This window comes from Myotis nattereri (assembly GCF_964212035.1).
Source record: "Myotis nattereri genome assembly, chromosome: 14".
Lineage (NCBI taxonomy): Eukaryota > Metazoa > Chordata > Mammalia > Chiroptera > Vespertilionidae > Myotis > Myotis nattereri.
Genome location: NC_138089.1, coordinates 13,251,056 through 13,275,305, shown reverse-complemented (window position 1 = coordinate 13,275,305; position 24,250 = coordinate 13,251,056). Strand labels below are relative to the sequence as shown.

Genomic DNA, 24,250 nt, shown 5'->3' with positions numbered 1-24,250 from the left:
GAACTCAGATCGCCCTGGGTTCTGAGCTCCCCGACAAAGGCCAGGGTCGGGGAGATGCTCCCTATACAATTCTTTCCGGAAAAACACTGAGCTCGGCCCCTCTGTGCTCACGGACACTGTACCACTTCCTGACGCAGGGAGGATGCCGGGTACAGCAAAATTAATGTCTTAGCTGGGAGCAGCATCCTTCTCTGGCAGGCGAGGAATCCATTGTCTTATTTTGGCAATGTATGAAGCAGAACTTTTCCATCAGGGAAATGTTTGGATATTATTTCTTTCCTGGGGGCATAGTCTCATCAATGTTTGCAACAGGACCATGGAATGAGATGGAAATTTTTCTCTGCAGAGAATAGGGGTCTAAATGGCAACTTCACATCTAAATGATAGTCTGAAAAAACAATGCTATTTTGCATCCAGACCTCTGTCACTAATACTACAAAAGCTGTATTTTTTGTCTTATCTAATTAGCTCAAGAGTTTTGGAATTTTACCCTAAAATGTGGCCAAAAGGACTGACAAATATCATAGCAGCCCCAATGCACAACCTGCCTGTTTAAGCTCCAGTGTCATTTACTGATCACACAGTTTAAATAACTTAGACTTAATCCCTGGGTGAAATTTGGGGACCCTTTATTATCAACCTGAGAGGATTTGGGAAAATGTTTGAATAGGGATTAAGAAGTCTTTTCTACCAGATTAAAAAAAAATACATTTAGTGCTCATGGAACTTTGCAGGCAGCATATGTCTGGTGTTCACAGTGTGGGTGAGGGCAGCGGTTCCTGTCTGATAATTCGTGGGGCGCTGGTGTGATTGAATTGATAGGTACTGTGTCAGGACTGTGGGTAGGGGAAAGCCACCTTGCGTTCTTCTCTCCTAAGAAGAAAAGGCAAACATGTGTCTTTCCTACATGTGTGATGATGAGAATGCTGGGGGCAGGACAACCTTGGGTCCTACAACCTCCTTTCCAGATTCCAAAGAAATCAAAGTAGAAAGGACTCAGAATTCCAGGAGCCAGTTCTGCCTGCTGCTGTGGCTTCCTTTGGCCTCTGGATAAACTGAGAATACACAGCTAAGTTTAGTGGAAGAGAGAAAGCAGTTTCCTGGAGGGGCAACCCCTAGGGAGAGAGGACCTGGGGCAGGCCTGTCCTGGCATAACTTCCTGTTGCCACCTGACCGCCCAGAAGAGGAGCATGAAACTTGGCATTAAAGCACTCAGCTTCCTCCCTACCAGCTGAGTGAGCTTGGGCACATCACAAACTCCTCAATGTGCCGAAAGTGGGGGAATTACTGTAACTTCCAGGACTGTTTGCCCCAGGTCAAAAGCTACTCCCAAGTATAGGCGAAATCGCACAGCCTGACACATTTAATAAAGGACTGGTTACCAGAGAGGGAGAGGGAGAGGGAGGGAGGGAGAGAGAGAGGGAGAGGGAGAGAGAGAGAGAGAGAGAGAGAGAGAGAGAGAGAGAGAGAGAGAGAGAGGTCAGGATGAGGTAAGGTGAAGGCCTGGGTGAAGGGCATGTTGGAGCCGTGGCCTGGGGTGATGAGGAGATTGAGGGCCTGAATTTGGGAAGGCTTATCATAATGGTAATGTATGCACAGTGGTTAAGACTGCAGATTCTGGTCATCGGCTGACCTTGGCCAAGTCCTCTGCTATCTCTGCTCAGCCTCCTCTATGAAATGGGGATAATGATAGCATCGTTTTCATAAGGTTATTGGAGGGTCAGATAGGCTATCAAATACAAAATGCTTAGAAGAGAGTCTGGTACATAGTAAATATCATGTAAGTCATAGTTTTTTTATTTGGGGCATATCTTGAGGTGTCTCCCAATTTGTAATGACCACTTCACTCAACAGCCTGACCTCTCAGGTACCACTCTCACCCTCAGTGGCATATTTCCAGCATCCAAGTGTTTGGTGAGGCCCTCATTCTCTTTCCACAGTGGATTATTAAGGGCTCCAGGGGTTGGCCCTTGAACAAAGTCAGCCAATCAGAGGCCTGCCTCTTGAAATTATGACATTGAAGGTGGTAGTAAGAAGAGGGGAAAGGGAGATAGGGAGAAGATTTGAGAGAGAGGTTGATTGGCTAAATGATTTCCTATTTGGCCACACTGGAAACACGGAGAGCTGTGTAGCAGCCACGTTCCCATCTGAGAAGCAAAGAAGGCTGGTTTGCAGAGAGAGAAGGGATGATGAACGGGACACACAGACTTAAGAGATGAGGGAAGTCCTGACCACTTGGCGGGCCTTGGTTCTAGTTCCTTTCTGGGTTTTGGCTGCATCTTGCCCATGAGCTCTGTGAGACACTCCTAATCCCTAGAGTTCATCCACTCTTGTTCCATAAGCTTCCTCTAGTCGGTGCCTCTAACTTTCAATCAAAATGCTCTACCCATTTTTAATTCAGAGAACAGAGTGAATTACATGGATGACATCCTCATCCAGGAATTTCTGGTTATGAAATATACAGGAGCTGATGTTCAGCCATATGGGTTGAGTTGCACACCCTCGCTAAAATCCAGTGGGAAGCCGGAGATAGGAAAATCGAGGCGTGCTGAAAGAGAGCAGGGTGCCCGTTTCAGTATCTCTTCATGAATTAGCCAATATCTGAGATCTTGATATTTTTTTCAATGTTTAGGAGATGAGCTTGTTTAAGGCAAAAACAGAATGTATTTTTCTTGGAATCCAACTAAACTGAGGGAAAAGCAGTTCCGCAGCTGAGTCTCAAGAATAAGTAGAAACAGGGACTTGACCATCCTGAGAATTTCAGTATAGTCCCTGTCTCGGCTTCTTTCTCTATGTTGGCCTCACTCTCCCCTCTTCTTGTCCCCACATAAGAGAATTAAAAATAGCTGCAGACATCTTCCTACCCCTGAAAGGCACAGCCCTGTTGGCATGTAGTCCATATCCCAGGGAAAGGACTCATTGGTTAAGTTGCATTGGGCAGGCATCCAGTGCTGGACCAATTACTATGGCCAGGGCAGGCTGAGAAATGTGACTGGTTCCACTTAGATGAAGAGCTCACTTCCAGGACCAACTAACTGTGCCAAGGGGCCACTGGCATGAATGAGCCCTGAAGAGGGCAGTCTGTTTCGAGCAGAACAGGAGATTGCAGTGGGCAGAATTTCATACAAATCCTCTGTACCCTAAACGGTTGGGGGGGGGGGGCTTCCATTTACTTTGAAATTACTCTCCATGCTCTATAACTAATGACCAAGATTCGCTTTAATTGCCTATTTCATTACCTAAGAAAGTCTAATTCTAAGTTGTTAATATTCTACTTGGTATCAGAATATCTGATGGTGTGGGCTGGAGAGAGAGTTCTTTGATCTACTGTGCAGAGATGAGCAACTTGGATCACTATATGACTGCTGTTCATCCATGGTCTTTGAAACATTAAAATTAGCCTATACTAGGTTCTGAAACTATCATGTTAAACCTCAAAGTAAACAAAACAACTAAAATAAAGGTGCCATGATCTTGTTTTTGAAGTGTGTATGTGTGTGTGTGATTTTCTTTAAATGGGATGAATACTTAGTTTGGGGTGTAACTGCTACCTAAAGGCAGGGAATAGAGCAAATGACCTCAATTTTCAACATAATTTGTTGTGGAGACACTGAGTTTGCAGAAGTAAATTCTAAAGCCTTATTGATATTTATCCCACGTTAAGCAGGATTTTCAAACATAAGAGCCTTTTATACTACGTTTAGCCAAATCCATAACTGCATACTATTTTTAACCACCAGACTGACTGTACTATAAACTTTGAAGGTGTCCAAAAACAAGATACAAAACATTTCAATAAAACTGCGTGAGCACAAATGGGCTTTGCATGCTTCTTGGAACCTCTCTTCAGTTTCTCTTCCAGTAGAATTCCTTTCCTTGTGTCCACGTCCTGAGATATTTCTTTTCACAGAGAAAGGTTGAATGCCAGGCTCCACTCTCTGCCCATCCTCCCTTCCCTCTCCCACAGCTCCTACCCTCACATGCACACATGCCTGTTGCTACCATAGAACCAGTAAGATAGGTTATTTAATATTTTGGTATTTTGTTTTTTTCATAGATGTTTTCTGTATTAATTAGAAGTATAAATATTGCATTAAAATATTATATATTTTTATGAATGCATTTGTCTCCCACTTTCAAATTTTGCTCCTGGGCTGAGTACCTCACCCTTTTCCCAACTCAGATTTGAGTTCAGGGTGCAGTGTAGCCTCTTAACAGTTCCTCAGTCTGAATTTCCCATCTCTAAATAGGAGTGATAACTGAAATGTCCTCATAAGGTAGCTTTGAGAATTTAATGAGATAGTACATGTAAAGCACTTAGTATACTTGACACAGAGTCAGCAATCAATACACACTGCTAGCATATCTACTGTTAATAATAACACAAATGGCAGGGATAGGGATAATACTTAGGCAAACAGTCATTAATAGTAAGATATAATCCCAATCCTGGAAAACCCAATCTACTGGGATGCTCAGACACGTAAACGGATCACCACCATTCAATGCACTGTTATAATAAAGGTTCATATGTGGCATGAATAAAGCACAAAAGTAGGAAGAACCAACTGCTAAGCTCTTAGCAAGGGGTTTTAAGTTGAGTACTGGAGGCTGAGTTGGAGGAGAGAAGAAAGTCATTTCAGGTTGAAACACCAGTAGGTACCAAGGCAATAAGGCTGGGAAAGGCCTGGAATTTTCAGAGGGAGACATTCTCTGTAGTTGGAATGGGGATTTCTAGTGGGAAAGATGTGGGAGGTGATGCTAATAAGGAAGGATATAATCCATGAATTAAGACCCTTGGATATCATTCTAAAGAGGTAATGTTTTGTTTTGGGGACAATAGGGGGTACTATGGAATGATTTTTGAGGCTCTGTTTTGAGATGTTTATATATAAGTTTTATAATGGCAACTGCATGAAGAACGGACAGGAGAGGGGGAGGGTCTGGAGGCAAGGATACCCACTAGGAGGCCATTTTTAAGATTCAGGAATAGAAGATGAGGGTCTGAATCAAAGTGCTAGCTGTGGTGCTAGAAAGCAGTACAAGATCGGGGCCACATTTAGGAGGTGGAGACAATGAACTGGGTGGGTGGTTGAGTGGGGATTGCTGTGGGGAGGAAGGAGAAGTTGAGAATGATTAGGAGGTTTCATCCACAGTACCTGATGGAGAATAGCGAGGGGGATAAATGTAGGTGTATGTATGTGGTCAGAGGAAGAAGAAAGGTGTCAGAGTTTGAACACATTCCATTTGAAATACCAGGGCACTGTCCAGGTTGAAATGCTCACCAGCCAGTGGAAATAGCAATCTGGGACTCAGCAGAAAGGTGAGGCTGGAATAGAGTCTGGAAAATACGTGTGCTAAGCCTGGGAGAGTTGCCCTGAGAAAGGAGGGTGGAGGCCCAGCGTGGTCATCCTCAGTTTTATCTCTTGATGACGCTTCATAATGTGTCTTCCCGTGGGGGACTTCGGCCTGGTCCCCCAGCAAATGTCCCCAGTGTCCTTACCCTGGCTATTTGGTCTGCCATTTGGAGTCGTCCATCCAGCTCCCGTCGGATCTGTGCTGCCTGCTCATCCGGATTGTCCAGCTGCGAGAAACACAAACATGGAGACTTTCAGTCTGTGTCACAAAAGCCAATACACTCAAGGCTTTCCAGCTCACACCCCCACTCTGTGCTCCATGGACATGTTTCACTAAAAGTAAAAATTCCTGTAACAAGTCCAGTTTGAATGAAATCCCACGTGATATTCTTTTAGGCAGAGCATGAAGTGGTTGGCAGTTGCTAAGAAAGATATCAGAATGAGCTTGTGCAAGAATCACGTGTGAACTGCTAGGCAGCTGTGTTTTCAAGGAGGCCCCCCTTTCATGCAGCACCTCTGTTATGGCCCAATGAAGAAAGTGCTTACACAGCAGATACACAAGGAAAGAGATGAACTGCTATAATGTGTGGAGCAGAGTGTGCCTTCATAGTGCCTCCATGGCACAAATTCTTCTGCTCTCCCGCCAATGGACCATGCAACATCAGTCAGCCATTGCTTTCCTTCTCATTGATTCTTCCCAACCAGCACTCCCGAGGGCCACTACCACTCAGCTGGGGTTGCTGTCTAAGCTGAAATCTATCTTTGTCTTCCATGGTTGTTAGAGCTATTATGCTGTAAGGATTAGAACATGCAAGCATAAATAAATCCGGAAAATTCCTTATTATCTCTAGTTTCAATTTTCCCATCTATAGAATGGAGGGGGTGGTTATATAATCTCTATCTTTTCCACATCTTTCTATGAATCTATGAAAGAGATTGGCAACAATTTCTGTACAGGGCCATATAGTTAATATTGTAGGCTTTGAGGGCCATAGATATATCTCTATTGCAATGACTAATGAAGTGTGAAAACAGCCATAGACAATCCTATCTATATAATAAAAGCATAGTATGCAAATTGTCTCTTTGACTGGAAGTTCCACCAGGGGGTGAGGCCAGCCGGGGGGAGGGAGGGAGGCCCTGGCTGGCAGCTGGCAGCCAGCAGCTGCTAGGGACCCTACCAGTGCATGAATTCCATGCACTGAGCCTCTAGTATGTAAATACTAGTAAATGAGCACTGCTGTGCTCCAATAAAATTTTATGTACAACAACCGGTGGCAGGCCAGAGCTGCTCATCTCTGCCCTGTGAATTGAAGTTTTCCCTTTATTTCTAAATGAGCCTACTGTCATCCTTCACACCATAACTGAGTCTGCTTTGAAAATGATGAAATTTTTATTCATCAGGCCAAGGCTATGCTGTGTATTTTTTTTTTATCACTCTATTTCATTCTCCTTCCCACAGTTTTGAGGGGCAGGACTATGTCATAGAACACAAAACTGCAACTTTTGGCAATATATTCTATGGTAGCATTTCCAAAAGGGTGTTCTACTAAACATCAGTGTTATTGGATACTGCAGAAAAAAGCGTTCTAGAAGGCTCCAGAAAAATGGCCAAAAACGTTTGGGAAAATTCTCAGTTGAAATGCATAAAGTGTCTGAGAAGTTCTGCAGTAAGGATATCTGTTAGACTTTGACCAACTAAGATTTTTCTAACTTAAATTTTGTGTGTTTTTGCATAATGTCCAGAGAACAGGAGTTGTAAATTCTGTTCTCAATAAAGAGAACCTCCTGAAAACAGTCACATTGCTGACCAGTGGTCCACTGGTTCCTGCTTGCCATTAGATACATGTGGAAAACAATATATCCTTGATGTTGTTTTTAAGCTCCAATGAGCTGTTTCTATTTGATTCCCCCTGAACCCCAACAGTTCTTTAGAACCAGTTGCAAACCCACTGGGAACACTCAGAAACGTCTTGTTCAAAATACATATGCAAAGGAAACATCTGACCACTTCACTGAGAGGCAGCAATGTGACTTGGTTAGGGGCTAAAGTTGAGAATTCTGTCAGACATAAATGCTAAAATCCTCAACAAAACATTAGCAAATTGGATCCAGCAATACATTGAAAATATCATACACCATGGTCAACTGGGATTTATTCCAGGTTGGTACAATGTACACAAGTCAATAAATGTGATACACCACATAAACAAAATGAAGGATAAAAACCACAGGATCATATCAATAGATGCAGAAAAAGCATTTGACAAAATCCAGCACCCATTTATGAAAAAGAAAAACAACCCTCAGTATAGTGGGAATAGAGGGAATATACCTCAATGTAAGAAAGGACATTTATGGCAAACCTACAGCCAACATCATACTCAATGGGCAAAAATTAAAGCATTTCCATTAAGATCAGGAACAAGACAGAGATGTCCCCTTTCAGTGTTCTGGAAGTCCTATTCACAACATAGTACTGGAAGTCCTATTCACAGCAATCAGACAAGAAGAAAAAATAAAATGCATTCAAATTGGAAAGGAGGAAGTAAAACTGTCATTATTCTCAGATAACATGATATTGTACATAGAAAAACCTAAAGACTCCACCAAAAAGCTACTAGATCTACTAAATGAATTTGGCAAAGTAGCAGGATACAGAATTAATATTCAGAAATTGGTGGCATTTTTATAAACCAATAATGAACTATCAGAAAGAGAAACTAAGAAAACAATCCCATTTACTATTGCAACAAAAAGATAAGGTACCTAGAAATAAATTTAATCAAGGAGGTAAAAGGCCTGTACTCGGAAAACTATAGTACATTGAAGAAAGAAATAAAGCAAGATATGAATAAGTGGAAGCATAAACTGCATTCATGGGTTGGGAGAATATCATTAAAATATCCAAACAACCCAAAGCAACCTATAGATTCAATGAATTTCCATTAAAATACCAATTTCACACATATAGAACAAATACTCCAAAGATTTATCTGTAATTCCACCCCCTCTCCCCCACAAAGTGCCCAAATAGCTTCAGCAATCATGAGAAAGAACAAAGTTGAAAGTATCACAATACTTACTACAAGGCCATTGTAGTCAAAACAGCCTGGTACTAGCATAAGAATAGACATATAGATCAATGGCACAGAACAGAGACCAAAAATCAACCCACATCTATATGATCAATTAATACTTGACAAAGGAGGCAAGAGCATGGAGTAAAAAATAGTCTCTTTAATAAATGGTACTGGGATGGGGGAAAAAGGGGACATATGTAATACTTTCAACAATAAAGATTAAAATGGTACTGGGAAAATTGGACAGGTACATGCAATAAAATGAAACCAGATCACCAACCTATACCACACACAAGAATAAACTCAAAATGGATAAAAGACTTAAATGTAAGTCATGAAACCATAAAAATCCTAGAAGAAAACATAAGCAATAAAATCTCAGACATCTCTTGTACCAATGTTTTTGCTGATATACCTTTAAGGCAAGGGAAACAAAGAAAAAAATAAATAAATGGAACTACATCAAACTAAAAAGCTTCTGCACAGCATAAGAAATAATAAAAAATGAAAAGGCAACCCATTCTATGGGAGAACATATTTGCCAATGATACATCAGATAAGGGGTTAATTTCTAAAATATAGATAGAACTTATACAACTCAACACCAGGAAGATAAACAATCCAATTAAAAAATGGGCAAAGGACCTGAATAGACACTTCTCCAAAGATGTCATATAGGTGGCCAATAGACATATGAAAAAATGCTCAATGTCACTAATCATCAATGATGCAAATTAAAACCACAATATCACCTCACACCTGTCAGAATGGCTACCATCAACAAATCAACAAACAACAAGTGCTGGCAAGGGTGTGGAGCAAAGGGAACCCTAGTACACTGCTGGTGGGAATGCAGACTGGTGCAGCCACTGTGGGGAACAGTATGGGGTTTCCTCAAAAAATTAAAACTGGAACTCCCATTTGACCCAGTGATCTCACTTCTAGGGCTATATCCTAAGAATCTCAAAACACCAATCAGAAAGAATACATGAACCTCTATGTTCATAGCAATGTTATTTACAATAGCCAAGATCTGGAAATAGCCCAAGTGCCCATCAGTAGATGAGTGGATAAAAAGATGTGGTTCATTTACACAGTGGAATACTACACTGCCATAAAAACAAGGAAATCTTATATTTTACAACATGCATGGACCTGGAGGTTACTATGCTAAGTGAAATAAGCCATTGAAGAAAGAAAAATACCATATGATCTTACTTATATGTGGAATCTAATGAACAAAATAAACTAATGAACAAAATAGAAAAAGAGGCATGAATACAGGAACAGACTGACAGCTATCAGAAGAGAGGAGGAGGGAGGGACTGGATGAAAGAAGATGAAGGGTTTAATCAAAGAACATATATGCATAACCCATGGACACAGACAACAGTGTGGAGATGGCTAGAGTGAGGGGGGACAGGAGCTGGGTGGAGGTAGGCAAAGGGGGTAAATGGAACATCTGTTAGAATCCTATATAATGAAGAGTTAATATGCTAATTAGACCAAACACCAGACCACTGTCTGGACGACCTTCCAGGCGAAGCCGGGGCAGTGAGGGCCAAGGCAGCTAGGGCTGCGAGGGCTGAGCCCCTTGCACGAATTTCCTGCATTGGGCCTCTAGTGTCAACAATAAAAAAATGATTTAAAAACTGAAAAGGAAAAAACAGCATAATAGAACAATCCCCATTACTAAGTTTTGCAGAGGCATATGAATTCTCCCACCGGCCCCATCGGATGCAACTAGAAAATAGCAGAGAATGACAGCATTGAAGATGAGCAGGCTAGGTCTACACTAAACTTCATTCATTCATTCATTGGTTCACTCATTTACTCATTCATTCATCAGATGTCTATGGAATGTCTTGATATGCCAAGACACTGGAATCCAAAAAGAACAAAGCAGACCCAGACCCTGCCTCTGGGACACTTAAATCCATCAAGAACAGATATGGCTATTGAACAATTCAGGCACAAAAGAGAGCGGATTAGTATTTATTGATGCTTACATCAAGCCCAGGTACCCCATGACCTATATTTCAGCCTTTTCTAAAGGATTCCCAAGAAACAGATGTTAATGTTAATTCTCCCAAGAAGAGGACTCTGGGGTCAGGAAATGCTGCTCCCTCCTGCACATTTATAATACACGTCAGTAAAATAAAGATTCTGGGAAATTCTAGAGTAAATAAAACTATTGAACTGCATGTAGCTTTGCCTTTTACACAATTATAGCACTGAAAACAAATATCCCACAGAGCAGTTTGGGAAATCCCACAAACTTCATGAGGCAGGTATCATGATTAGCCATTTTACAGATGGGGAGCCTGAGCCCCAGTCAGGTTCAGGAGCGCGCCCCAGGCCCCACCGCTGGGAAAGTGATATGAGCATTTAAAAGGGGCTCTGCCCTCCTTGAAGGGGAGCTCTGTGCTCTGTGCTGCAGGGGCTTCCTTCTCAGATGCCCTGTTTGGTTTTCTGATTGGTCCTGACAATGAGCTAACCCAAAGCTCTCCCTTTGTTCCCTGTACACATGGGCCGATTTCACACACAGCGCCTCCACTGGGGGGCAGGACGGGGGAGACATATAAATGATCTATCCTTTGCCACCTATCATGACTGGCTGATCTCTCCTGGTTTCTGGGGCAGCTGTAAGAGATCCCCACCCCACTTCCAAGAAATGATAGCAATGGGTGTGTCCTTATCCTGGCTCTGCCACTTAGTAGCTGTGTGATCTTGGGCAGTTACTTAACCTCTCTGTGCTTCATCTGAGTGGTCAGGATAATAACTCTACGTAAGGCTGTCATGAGAATTCACTGAGACATGGATATTCTAAAGGGCTCAGCCCACTGCTCCGCCTGCAGCAAACCCTCGGGAAATGGTGGCTGCCCTGGTGTTATTAGGCCGCCCATGTTGGCTGTACTTCTGACATGGGCCACAATGGGGCATCAAAGATTCAGAGGAGAATAGGTCAGATGGGACCGAGCACCCCCTGATGTAGATCTGAAGTCTTCCTGTGAGAGTCTGCACAGGAAAGGAAGGCGATCAGGGGCTCCTATTTCTTGACAAATTTCCCTGGTTTCTCTTTCACGTTCTCCAGGCCAAGCCCCTTTGCTCCTAGACTTTAATTAGCAGGAACGAGTGGAAGGCGGACACTGCGGCCTGACGCTAACCATCTGAAGGGAAGATGACAACGGACATGCAGCCCAAGTTCCCTGAAATAGCCTGGCGTGATAGAGGACATCCTCAGCCAAAGGCTTGACAGCCCCACTGCATGAAATCCAAAAATATAAAGAGAAATCAAGTAATTATCTTCTCAAGTGCTGGCAAGAAAGCCAGAGAACACGCTTCCATGGAAACAAGATTCCGTCTGCTGCACTGGTCCTCTCCACCCCGCGGGGAAGGTCGGCTGGCGAGCCAGGCCAAGCAAGGGCAAGCCTTTCCCATTACCAGCTCATTAGGGTTAAAGCATGGACATGGGCATTAAGGCTCTTTACCTAATTAGGCAAATAATCTTCCCACTAGCACAGGTCAGGCAGAGGCAGTCTGGTTGTTTTGATTTGCAGCCAAACAGAGGGAACTCTCTCCCTGGGCTTCTTTCCCTTCCTTTATTTTACTTTATTTTTTAAAAATATACGTTTTGTTGTTGATAGTATTACAGATCTCTCCTATTTGCTGGGCTTTTCTTTTAAAGTCCTGGGGAACTGATTTAGCGCTGCCCAAGTACGGACAGGTATCACCTAAACTACCCGTTCAAGCCGCCCCAAGGCTTGGGAATCCCTGCAGGTTACGGCTCTGCCCTTCAGTCAGTGCAAAGACAAAAATGCAGGCCAGCACCTGCAGGGACACCGTGTGGCAGAGCTCACGGCCTGGGAACCGGCGAAGCGGAGCCTGGGCCCAGCTATCTCACTCCCTGGCGCCATGACCTTGTCAAGCTTCTTCACCTCTCGGAGCCTCAGTTTCCTCAGCTGCAAAGTGGGAATCATGTTTATCTCGCACGGCTGTTGAGAGGACTAAAGGAGACCATGCGAGGCGTGCGTCGAGGCACATCAGGCTGACTTGGGTCGAGTCTTGGCTCTGAGGTTTCCTTACTTAAAGGGATCGAACAAGTCAAGGAAGCTTCGTAAGCCTCAGTTTCCTCGTCTATAAAACGGGGATAAGACACCTACCTCAGCATGCTGCTAGGAGAATGAAATGAGATACATGTGCTAAGCACCTAGCATGGTCCTGGCACATAGCAGGTCCTATACTTCAGCAAATAGTTTCTAGGTTTAGCCCTATTTTAGGGTGGCACTCATCAGGTACCAATTCCTCTCCCTGATGTTTGTGATTTAGGGACGAAAGCAGATACAGGAACTGGGGAGCCTGGAGTGGACATGCTGGAGCATCTTGGGCCAGAGTCAGGACCTCTCTGTCACTATCCCTTCATCTGAGGTGATGTCCCAGGAGTCTCTGAAACCTAGATGAGCATTTCTCAAAGTTATATTCGGGGGCACATCAGTCCTGCGGATGCTCAATGAGAAAGGGTTCTGTAGCCAGATAAAGTCCGCTGGGCCTCCCCTCTTCCTGGAGAGCCACGAGCCTACCCCAGGCAGCCTCCAGTGGCCCACATCCCCGAAACTCATCTGACCAAGTGCAATACATGTGAGCAGCCCAACAGCACATTTGGGCATATGCTCATCTATGCAATTCTCGTGTGTATTTCACTTTTCTTGTGTCCATGGACAGAAGTTGTGGCTGGGTAGAGGGTGAGGGCCGGGGGGGAGGGGAGTGAGGGGCGGAGGAGAGCAACCCTGCTATGCAAACGGGTCTACATCTCAGGAAAAAGGCAGCTACTTGTGAATGCCCTGTCTGACCTCTAGGGTGATGGAGAAGTCATCACAGGGCCCAGGCGCAGTGCCCCCTCATTTACCTCCAGCCCTGGAGGATTTACCTGGACAGTGAGGCAGGGGGCTTTCCTGAGGAATGCCTGAATTCCCCGAGCTCACATGTTTCAATGACATGGAGGTGAGGCCTGCGCTACACTCTTTCAAAGTCATCACTTTATGGCTGTGAGGCAGCCGTTGGTCAAGCCAAGAGAAGGCATGATTCAAATGTGTAGAGAATGTAAGCAGAAATAGGCAGATTACTTTATGTATTATTTGCATAATTGTTCTGCTTCCTGGAAAAGTCTGTGATACTCAGCCTCAGAGCAAACAGACCCACTTCAGCATAAGGACTGAAGTGAAAATGGTCCAGAGTTGTGTCTGGAAGCAGCTTTAGAAATGATGCAGTAACTTCAGGCTGGGGGGTAGGCGCTGCCGAGCTCTGCGGCCTGTGGGGCATCCCACCCCCTTTCGGGGTGCTCCACTGGGTCCCTCCCTCCTGCTGCCAAGCCTTTGCACCTGCTGTTCCTCACGCCCGGAGCATTCTCTTGTGTCCCCTTGACTGCTAATCACTTCTCCTTCACCCCCAGCTTTGCACGCCTCTCTGACGCCTCCAAACTGGTGAGTTGCTACTGTCACCTGCTCCCCAGGCACCATGCACCTCTCCTTGGTTAGCACTTGCCACAGTTGTAACTTTACATGCATTCCCCTCGTTACTGGCATTTACTATTAGCTGTCAACTCCATGAGGGCAGTGATGGGTGCGACTTAGCCTGGTGTCAAATATATAGCAGGCTCTGATGACTGCCTCACCCACTAATGAACCGTGACCTAAAGAGGGAAAGTGACCTGCTCACAGTCACACAATCATCAGTGAGAGAGCTGGGACCAAACTCCCAAGCTGCTAACTTCTAGTTTACTGTCTTGCAGTTCAGGGGCTGTGTCCCGGGAAATGCCATTCTGTGCAGAAACTGGAAAAAATGAAACTTTGCTGGCATGTAAGCAGGCCCGAGCCTGATAACACACCCTTAATTCTGGGCCTTGGGGCTGAGGCAGGTGTGCCCAAGCAGCTGCATTGCAAGCCACCTGCCCACCTGGGTTTAGCTCCATCTGTTCCCCTGGTTTCCTTTCCATTCCCAGCCCGGCCCCTCAGGTCCCAGGGATCAGTGTCAGAAGGAGGCTGCCCAGAGCTACTGCAGAGGGGGAGGTGCCTCCCTGTAAGTCACTCCTATCGACAGCTCCACCTTTTTGCCCTCCTTCAGCTCCAGGGCATGCTGCCTGCCTGCTGCACTGCAGTGTGGAAAGTTACAGCCGGGACAGTGTTAGTCCCCAGCCAGGTGGTGGCTGCCCACGCTCCTGTCCAGAACGTGCTGAGGTTGGGACTGTGGCTGCATTACTGCATTCAATGAAGGGGGCCCCCTCCAATCCCTTTCCTCCCTCTCTTACTGCCTGTCTCCCCCTTGTCCACCTCCACTGTGGAGGTTGTAGGAGTTCAAATCCCTTGTAGAGGTGCCTGTCCCCTTGGAAGCTGAGGGATGCTGAGTAAGTTATTAGATCTTTCTGAGTCTTAGCTTTCAACTTTTTCCCAACTCCCTTAACTCTAAATGGGTACAAGAATGGTAATCACTACCTTGCAGGATTGGTAAGAGGTTAAATGAGATGGTGTGTGCATGAACTTAGCAGAGGACAGTGCTTTCTGTCAATCTTACAGCCATTAGATTAGCACTTGGCGTTCTGCTGCCTGCAGACTGGTGCAAATTCAGATCTTAATAACACAAAGTGGCAGGACAGGCATCCCCCACTTAAAGGCAAGACACCAAGCTTCAAAAGATTAAATAGTTTGCCCAGGCGGTTTTGCTCAGTGCTTAGAACAGCTGATGGACTGAAGGGTCGCAGGTTCAATTCTGGTCAAGGGCATGTACCTAGGTTGCAGGCTCAATCCCCAGCCCCGGTTGGGGTAGGTGTGGGAGGCAACCAGTCGATGTGTCTCTCTCACATTGATGTTTCTGTCTCTCCCTCACTCCTTCCCTTCCGCTCTCTCTACAAATCAATGGGAAAAATATCCTCGGGTGAAGATTACTAACCACAAACAAACAAACAAACAAACAAACAAGAATAAATAGTTTGCCAGTAGTCCAGAGATAGTTGGCCCTGCACTGAAGGGATGGCCCTTAGAGCAAAGAGCATGGATTTTAGAATCAGAAAACCTTGAAATCAAACCCTACTTCTTTTACATCCTCATAGTGTGACTAGGGCCAGGGTACTCAACCTCTCTGAGCAATTGTACCTGTAGCTCTAAAATAATACCCTCTCAGGACTATTGCAATGGTGATAATAATAGACATTTTCACACTGTAGGGGCTCAATACTAGAGGCCTGGTGCATGAAATTCATGCACGGGAGGTGGGCCCCTCAGCCCGGCCTGCACCCTCTACAGTCCAGGACCCCTTGGGGGATGTCCAGCTGCCAGTTTAGGACATCCCTCTCACAATCTGGAACCACTGGCTCCTAACCGCTCACCTGCCTGTCAGCCTGATTGCCTCTAACTGCCTCTGCCTGCCGGCCTGATTGCCTCCTAACTGCTCCCCTGCTGGCCTGATCATCCCTAACTGTCCCCCTTGGTGGCCTGATCGTCCCTAACTGCCCTCCTCTGCCAGCCTGATCACTCCCTAACTGCTCTCCCCTGCCGGCCTGATCACCCCTAACCACCTCTGCCTCGGCCCCCGCCACCATGGCTTTGTCCAGAAGATGTCTGGTCTAATTAGCATATTACCCTTTTATTAGTATAGATTATTACAACTGGGGTGAATCTGCTGTAACCTGCAGCCTTGCCCCCCTCTGAGTCTCCATCAGGGCTCTGCTCCAGGGGTATCTGTCGTGAAAATGTGGTTTGGTGCCCTATTCCCACTCAGCTACCTTCTGTTTTTATAAAAATCCCCCAAGGATTTTCCACCTCATTTGTGGAAGAGTTAAAATAAGATCTTTTTTTATTTGTGTCTTTTTTTATTATGCCTAATTTCTCTCCAGGAGAAGACCTTGAGCAGGTCAAAGTTTCCATTCTAAAGGGTGTTATGTCTCTTTGATTGCAAAATGCAGGCTTGAGCTCTGGAGTGTGCCAGCCAATAAGAACATCCTCTGCATTTGAGTCACTGCTTTTATGTCTTTGCTGGCTTCTGGCTATGCAGTAAATAGAACACAAGAGCTTCAAAGGCAGTAATTCTCGGAGAAAGAAGCAAATAAACATAAAAAACACCTCAAACAGAAAACCAATCCATTTCTTTATGACCCTGTAGTGCTCAACCAGGCTTTCTCCCTTCCCACCCTAGCCCTGGAGTGACCTCTTCTCTCCTTCCCACCATTCCCCATCTTCCATATCATTCAGGGGCTGGTTTGAGACTCCCTTCTTTCAGGGAAGCCCCCTTGATTTCTTTAGCGATGTATCATCTTGCTTTTATAGACATTGCTGGCCAGTCCAGTATGGAAACCTTCCAAGTGTCACATGTCTTAGATCTCCCTTCTGGGCCAGAATAGCCTTAGGGCATAGTGGTCACGGACCCAGGAACTGGAAACAGTCATATCTGAGCTCAAGTCTTTGCTCAGCCCCTTACCAGACCCATGACACTGGACAATATATGACCTCTGTCTGCAGCCTCCTCTGCAGAGCGGGAGTGCTAAGGGTAACAATGCCAAGAGCAGAGGCTTGTTATGAGAATGAATGGAGGCAATACTCGTCAAGCGCGGAGCGGGTCCACAGAGTCGAGGCTATCATGTAGTGATGTTGCTGTCGGTCTCTGCAGTTGGTCCAGCATGCAGGACACAGCTGTGTTTTTTGGGGGTCATCTTAATGATCTTCACAGCTGGGGTGGGCGATGGTCCGATTCACCCGCACTATCTTGGGGACACGGGGAACTGGAGCCATTCAAAGAAGAGAGTGGGCACTGCCTTTCTGGGTTAGAGTGTGGCAACTGAAGCTCAGGGTGTGCAAGAAGCAGGAGGTTTGTGAAGACAGGATGCTGGGACCAGGTCGGTTTATCCTCGCGTTACTGTGAGTCGCCTCTAAATATCTTTTGAAACCATCTCTTCTGTGTATCTACTTCCCTGGGCCCGACTGCCATGGTCTCTATCCTGGACCACTGACCTGTTTGCCTGTATCCTGTCTGATACAGCGGTTCGCAATCCTGCTACACAGTGCAACCACCTGGGGAAATGAAAGAAAACCCCTACATCCCAGCTGCACCCAGACCAACTAAATCAGTTGGGGCCCGGGCATCGGTATTTTTAAAAACTGTTTAGGTGATTCCAATACGCAGCAAAAAATGAGAACCGCTACCAAAAGCTAGTGGTTCTCACACATCATGGCCTCAGCCCGGGAGAGCTTTGACTCAGTAGGTCTGGGGTAAGACGCAAGAATTCGCCCTTCTAACAAGTTCCTGGGAGTTGCTGATGCTGCGAACCGCATTTTGAGAGCAAGGGCCAAATCCACGCTCAGCGCTGCATTCTGCTCATCTTTTTGAACGTGCATTTGCTCATGTTACTCTCCTGCTGAAGACCCCTCGATCATGCTCCATTTTCCTTGGCAATAGAAGCCCCGGTCCCAGGATATTATCAAAGCTGAGGGAGCTGTTGCCATCTGGCCCTGCTCCGCTTTCCAGCCTTATCGCCCGCTACTGGGTCTTGCCCTCCAGGCTCAGGCCACTCTGTACCTCTGGACCTCAAACATGACATTCATTCAGGGCCCCTGGCTGATGCTCACGCTCTGCCCTCCTTTGCCATCTTCGTCTGGCAAACACGTACTCATTAACCTGACTTCCAGCCTCAATATTGCTCCCCTAGGAGGCTGCCTGGCCCCAGTCAAGGCCGCATTCTCTAGGTCCCCATAGCATCCCGAACTTCCTTTCTCACCACTCCCATCACATTGGCGTTATGTGCTCCCGGGCATGTTCTCTGTAAGACTGCGCCTGCCTGGAGGACAGGGGCCTTGTCTGTTTTATCCTATAGAATCTCCAGTGACTGAGGCATGGCAGCTGAGCAAGGATATTGGCAAAATTAAATTTAAGATGAAGATAATGATATCTGCTAGGCTGCTTGGCTGTTTTGATGAGTTAATGAGAAAAATGTTCCCAAGCACTTAGCACGGCATCTGACACTTAATAGGTGCTCAAATCATGACCTACATAGAAATCTGAATGGATATGCTTTAAACTTAATAAATCCTCGTTGAGTGTATAACAGACATTGAGTATTTAGGTGCAAAGGGAACAGAATAATTGACTCAAGGGGTGTGAAGAACAGAGGTGTGAAGCAATTACACTCTGGGAGCCTCAGTTTCCTCATCTGGAAACTGAAAATATTAACACTCAGCTCACCCTTTAAAATATTCATTAAACACTTGCTTTGTACTCAGCATTGTACTATGAGCTATGAGAGCAGGATAAACACAGAACATGCCTTCTATGCACTTCTGGTCCATCTTCACATGTACTGAATATTGAATATTGAGTATTGACTGCGGCCTGGCCTCATAGCGAGTGCTTCATTCACTGTCTCGTTTAATCCGTGTGTTAGGCATTCCTATCACAATCAGTACCACTTTACAGATGGGGAAAGCGAGGCTCAGAGGGATTAGAGTAACATCTGAAGGAAGTGGTCGAGCTGGGATATGAACTCAGTTCTGAGTCCAGAGTGCACGCTTTTAACCATCTCACTGTCACTACAGCCAGAAGGGATAACTTTTAGAATCCCTTCAAAAAACAGAAAAGAAGTGTTATTTTTCAAAATTATCATGTTGAACAAATGTAAATTATTATTTTTATTGCCATTAGTTTTGGATTTAATCACTACTAATTTCTGAAATTCTGTTCAGGCAGCTGATTTTGACATTTTGTAAAAAATAAAATGCCTTTTTGTGCTGTTGAACAACATTTGTATCTCAGCAGCATCAAGTCATGGTGAGAAGCAATTTGTAACTGGCAAAAATAATGTGCCCCAGGGGAAATCCAGAAACATCTGATAATGTCTAAAACACCTCTATACGCTAATAAAATCGAACACTTTTGCTAAAAATGCCTGCTCTTTAAGAGGAAGTGACCTTCATTTTCAAATATTTATGATGCAATATAAAAGTTATTCACAAGGTCAAAGTGAAACCAAGTTTTGCAGCTTCTACAATTATGGTTTAGTGAATGTCTATGTGCATGCAGGTGTGTGTGTGTGTGTGTGTGTGTGTGTGTGTGTGTGTGTGAAGTAATAGAGACCTCAGGCAGTAGAAAACTTGCAGAGCTCTAAATTATAGAGCTGCCGACATCTATTAAAATTAAGGCAAGTAGTATAATTTCCAGGGTATGTGAGAACTGTCACAGGCACCTCTGTTACCTTTGAGCGGCATGTCACAAATACAAGACATGCTTAATTTCTAGTCCCAGGCTGATCATTACATAAGTAGCTGGTAGAAACTGGGTGTATTCACAAGTCTTCCCACATATATCATTATCTCATTTTTTTTCTGCCCTGAAGAGTGTGTCTACATTGGTGATACCATTGTTCAAATCAAAAATATTTATAAAGGGTGTGTTTCACCTTGGTTAAGACCTGTCAAAGGAACATTAATTCCTGGTGTCAAATCCATAACCAAGTAGCAATATATTTTTAAAAATTATTTTTATATGGTTTTATTGATTTTAGAGAGAGAGGAAGGGAGAGGGATAGAGAGATAGAAACATCGATTGGCTGACTCCTGAATGACTCCTATTGGGGATCGAGCCAGCAACCCTGGCATGTGCCCTGACTGGGAATCAAACCAGGGGCGTCTTGGTTCATGGGTCAACACTCAATCACAGAGCCACACTGGCTGGGTCAATTATATATATATATTTACTAGTTATTTTAAAAGAGTCTGTGGGCAAGAAGAACAGGTAGTATTAAAAAGAATGAGGTCCCACCCTGGCTGGTGTGGCTCACTTGGTTGCTACGTCATCCAGTACACCAAAGGTTGTAGAGTTTGATTCCACATCAGGGCACATACCCAGGCTATGGTGTGTACGGCAGTCAACTGATCAATGTTTCTTTCTCACTTATCTCTCTCTGTCCCTCTCCCCTCCTCTCTTTCTAAAATCAATAAAAACCATATCCTCAAATGAGGATTTAAAAAAAAATGAGATTCCAAATTTCCCAATAGATGAGAAAAAAGAAATGACAAAGCATACCCCAAGTTACATTGCCAGCACATGTTAAATGCTTCCTGCCCACAATACACTCATGTGCTACAGACGAGCAAAGGTATCAGGATGTCATCTATTCTAATACAGGCAACAGTTCTTCATTAATTCATGGGAATATATCAATGACTGCTGCTCTTGCCATATTCAGCAAGTTAGAAATAGTTGGGGGGGTGTTCAGAAGTAGATTTTGTGTTTTCGATGAACTTGAGGTCATTAATCCCAGTCAGTCATAAGCAAGGATAACCATGTGTTACCCTAAAAATATAAATTAATATTTTTTAAAGTAAAGTCGAAAGGGGGACAAATTCATCAGGATTGGCTAATTTATTCCATGGTAACAAATTAAACCTGAAATCTCAGTGTCTTAAGACAACAATGGTTTATTTCTTGCTTATTCTACATGTCCAATGGGATCATGAGGGACTGCGTTTCACTCACTGGGGGACTCGGGAAAATGGAAGCACCACGATTTTGTGACCCTGCCATCTCAGTATGTGGCTTCCCGGGTCACTGTGACAGGGGAACATAGAGCATGGGAAACTCACAGCCTGTTGGGTAGAACCAGTCATACGGCCCTAACCTAACTGTAGGGGGAGCTAGAAAAAGTAAGGGGACATAAAACATTTTGTGAGCATTACTGTCTCTTGCCAGAAGCCAATTCCAGCATGTCATAATTGCAAGAGTTTCATCAAAAGGTTGATGGAACTTGGGGACTCAACAAGGGCTGAGTCACATATGTTATTACCTGTTGGGAATGGCTAAAGGCATTTCCCCAAACCTGAAAAGGGATGATGGCTTGCTGCCAGACAGCTCAGGGCATCTTAATCTACATGTTATTGCCTCCTACTGGCCAAACACCTGAACAGCCGTAGGCAAATTCTTCCAATCTGACAATGGATTCTGTACCTAACCCTACCCTTTGAAGTGTATATCTCCACCTTGCCTTAGGACAATTTGTGTTACTAAATAGCAAGGGGTCCTGAGAGGAGAAGATCTTAGTTTCTTTAGCTAGGCTCCTCTGTCTCCCTATAATGCCTTTCAAAATTATGTTTCGTCTCTGGACTCTTATTTAAGTTACACACAGCCCTTCTCCAGATTGCTGAACCCTTCTAGATACTGGAACAAGAAGCCCGGCAGTCTCTGCCATAAAAATACTGATTAGAGTGCTTATAATATAAAGTCTATCTTAAGTATATGAAAATTGTTCTATTCTCTATTTTACCTGACCTGTGTGGACAACTCTACAACAATTCAAATTAACCCAAGAGAACATGCTATAATTAAATTTCCATTGTGAAAGGTGAATATAGAGACATTAAAGAAAGACATTAAAGGAGAGACATTAAGGAAAGAACGACCCCTCTGAGAGAGAAACCTGCAAATAAACAGTATTTTAAGCAGCATAAATGAAAACAGTAGTGACTGAAATACACAATTCTGGTGCTGGAGAGGTTCAAATCAAGATGGCCTGAGGATCTCCTTGCAATCCAGTCTATTTCTAATATATGTCAATTGCCCAGGCTAAGAAACACTTTGAGGGGTAGGCCACCATCAAGACTGATTATTTCTCCTCTTTTTAAAATTTATTTGCAATTCAGAAGAAACTGTTAAGACTGGATATTTCATTTGCTGATATTTTCAAAAGCACCTACTAAGTTGAATTTTCTTAGCCAAGGACATGCTTTTTAGGCCTTCAGAGCAAAAACTGTAGCAATTATAGCAAATATCCTTCTGTCTTTTAAATTACTATAAAATATCAAATGAAAAAAAATTAGTCAGAGATTTAAATAATCCCTTTAAAATTTACTTTAAAAAAAGTAAATTCATAATGGGGATTCTGTTTTTAAAAAGGAGGGGGGTGGGGGGCTATAGGGGGACATGGACAAATATGTAATACCTTAATCAATCAATAAAGAAAAAAAAAGCAATACAAATTGCATGTGTCAGGTTAATACCCTGCCTTTTTCATGCATGCCTGACACAGATTTGACTTGCAAAGTGTTAACTTTAATCAAGATGTTTGTAGTCTGTGAAGGCAGGAGAGTGGAAAAATACATTTTTTTAAAAAAATATATTTTATTGATTTTTTACAGAGAGGAAGGGAGAGAGATAGAGAGTTAGAAACATCGATGAGAGAGAAACATCGATCAGCTGCCTCCTGCACATCTCCTATGGGGATGTGCCCGCAACCCAGGTACATGCCCTTGACCGGAATCGAACCTGGGACCTTTTAGTCCGCAGGCCGACGCTCTATCCACTGAGCCAAACCGGTTCTGGCGAAAAATACATTTTTGAGAAATGGTTTTAACATGAAATGAAACCCAGATAGTTTTTAGGTTAACTGCTTAGCTAGTTTCTGACACAACATATATATATATATATATATATTGAGCAATTGCCTATAAATATTTTATCCTCCATGTAATAGGGAACCTCAGTATTTGAAGCTGGTCTATGTGGTATATATATATATGTTTTAGAATTTTAAAACATTTTCTCTATGTTTTTATTATTCAACCTATAATGGTCATTATCATCAACTCTAATGATTCAGTGATTATTGAATCAGTTACCTATTAATTTTACTTGATAAAAATAAGAGAGTGTGTAAAAGTACAGGATTTAGAGAAAATGAGATATTTAAATAGGTATAAAAATCCTCTAAAACGTTGAAATGAGTGTACAGAAATATTATTATTGATGGTGTTTTACCTCCTTTTAATTCCTGCAGGCATTTTGCTGACATTTCAGCAAACTATATGTTCCTGTAATTTCTGACTGTGAAATTTTGCCATAGAGACATCACATCATGATGCCACAGCCCCTGGGTTTCAGATGCTGCTTAATGGATTCTGTCTCTGCAGTTTGACGTGTGCAGTTGAGTTGGAAACGGCTGATTAAAAAATTTAGAGTCAACATATGCAGGCAGCCTGCACAGAACAAGATAACGCCCTGGGTGACAGCCGGTGGCTTTGATGTAGGACAGTAGGAGGGATCTTAGGCTCCTGATAGGAAGTCAGACTGCTGCACCCAACAAGGAAAAATTCTGAAAAATTCATAAGCTCCCCTACCATTAATAATTAATCTCTAAGTCAATATGTACTGGCAGTTTATGCTAGTCAGTGCTGGGGAACGGCCAAGGACTGGAGCTGCTACCCCTTCCTCTGCAAACCCCTCTGAAGCAGTTATTTTTATGGGGACCTACAATTTCTTGTCAGAACTGCAGGAGACAATCTTCAACATAAACTGGAATATTAGGCACCATAATGTACGAGATGGCTGCATCAGATATTTCCTTGCCCATAGTCTCCTCCCAGTAATAGGCTTAAATTCAAAAAAGACTCAGATTGAGATTTTTTCTGACAAAATACTATGATCTCCATAGGAAATTGTGTTTTTTTTTTTTAAAAAAAAATATGTTTTTATTGATTTTAGAGAGGAAGGAAGAGAAAGGGAGGGATAGAAACATCAATGATGAAAGCGAATCATTGATCGGCTGCCTTCTGCATGCCCCCTACTAGGGATTGTACCTGCAACCTGGGCATATGCCCTTGACCGGAATCAAACCCGGGACCCTTCAGTCCGCAGGCCAATCCTCTATCCACTGAGCCAAACAGGCTAGGGCAAGGCAATTGGTTTTTAACCAGATGAAGAGAGACATGTGATTTTTACCCCCTCTCCTGGGAGCATTTCGTAAAGTTTGGAAACATATTTGGTTGTCAGAGTTGAAGGAGA

General features: G+C 43.9%; 1 protein-coding gene across 10 annotated transcripts in view; it reads right to left on the bottom strand.

Moving 5' to 3' along the window:
• CADPS (calcium dependent secretion activator) overlaps positions 1–24,250 on the bottom strand; it is a 448,916-nt gene that overhangs the window by 250,653 nt on the left and 174,013 nt on the right. For all 10 annotated transcript variants that reach the window (XM_081106565.1, XM_081106568.1, XM_081106567.1 and 7 more), the window contains exon 4: positions 5,504–5,584. In XM_081106565.1, coding sequence (XP_080962691.1) covers positions 5,504–5,584 — 81 coding nt within the window. The remainder of the gene's footprint in view (positions 1–5,503; positions 5,585–24,250) is intronic.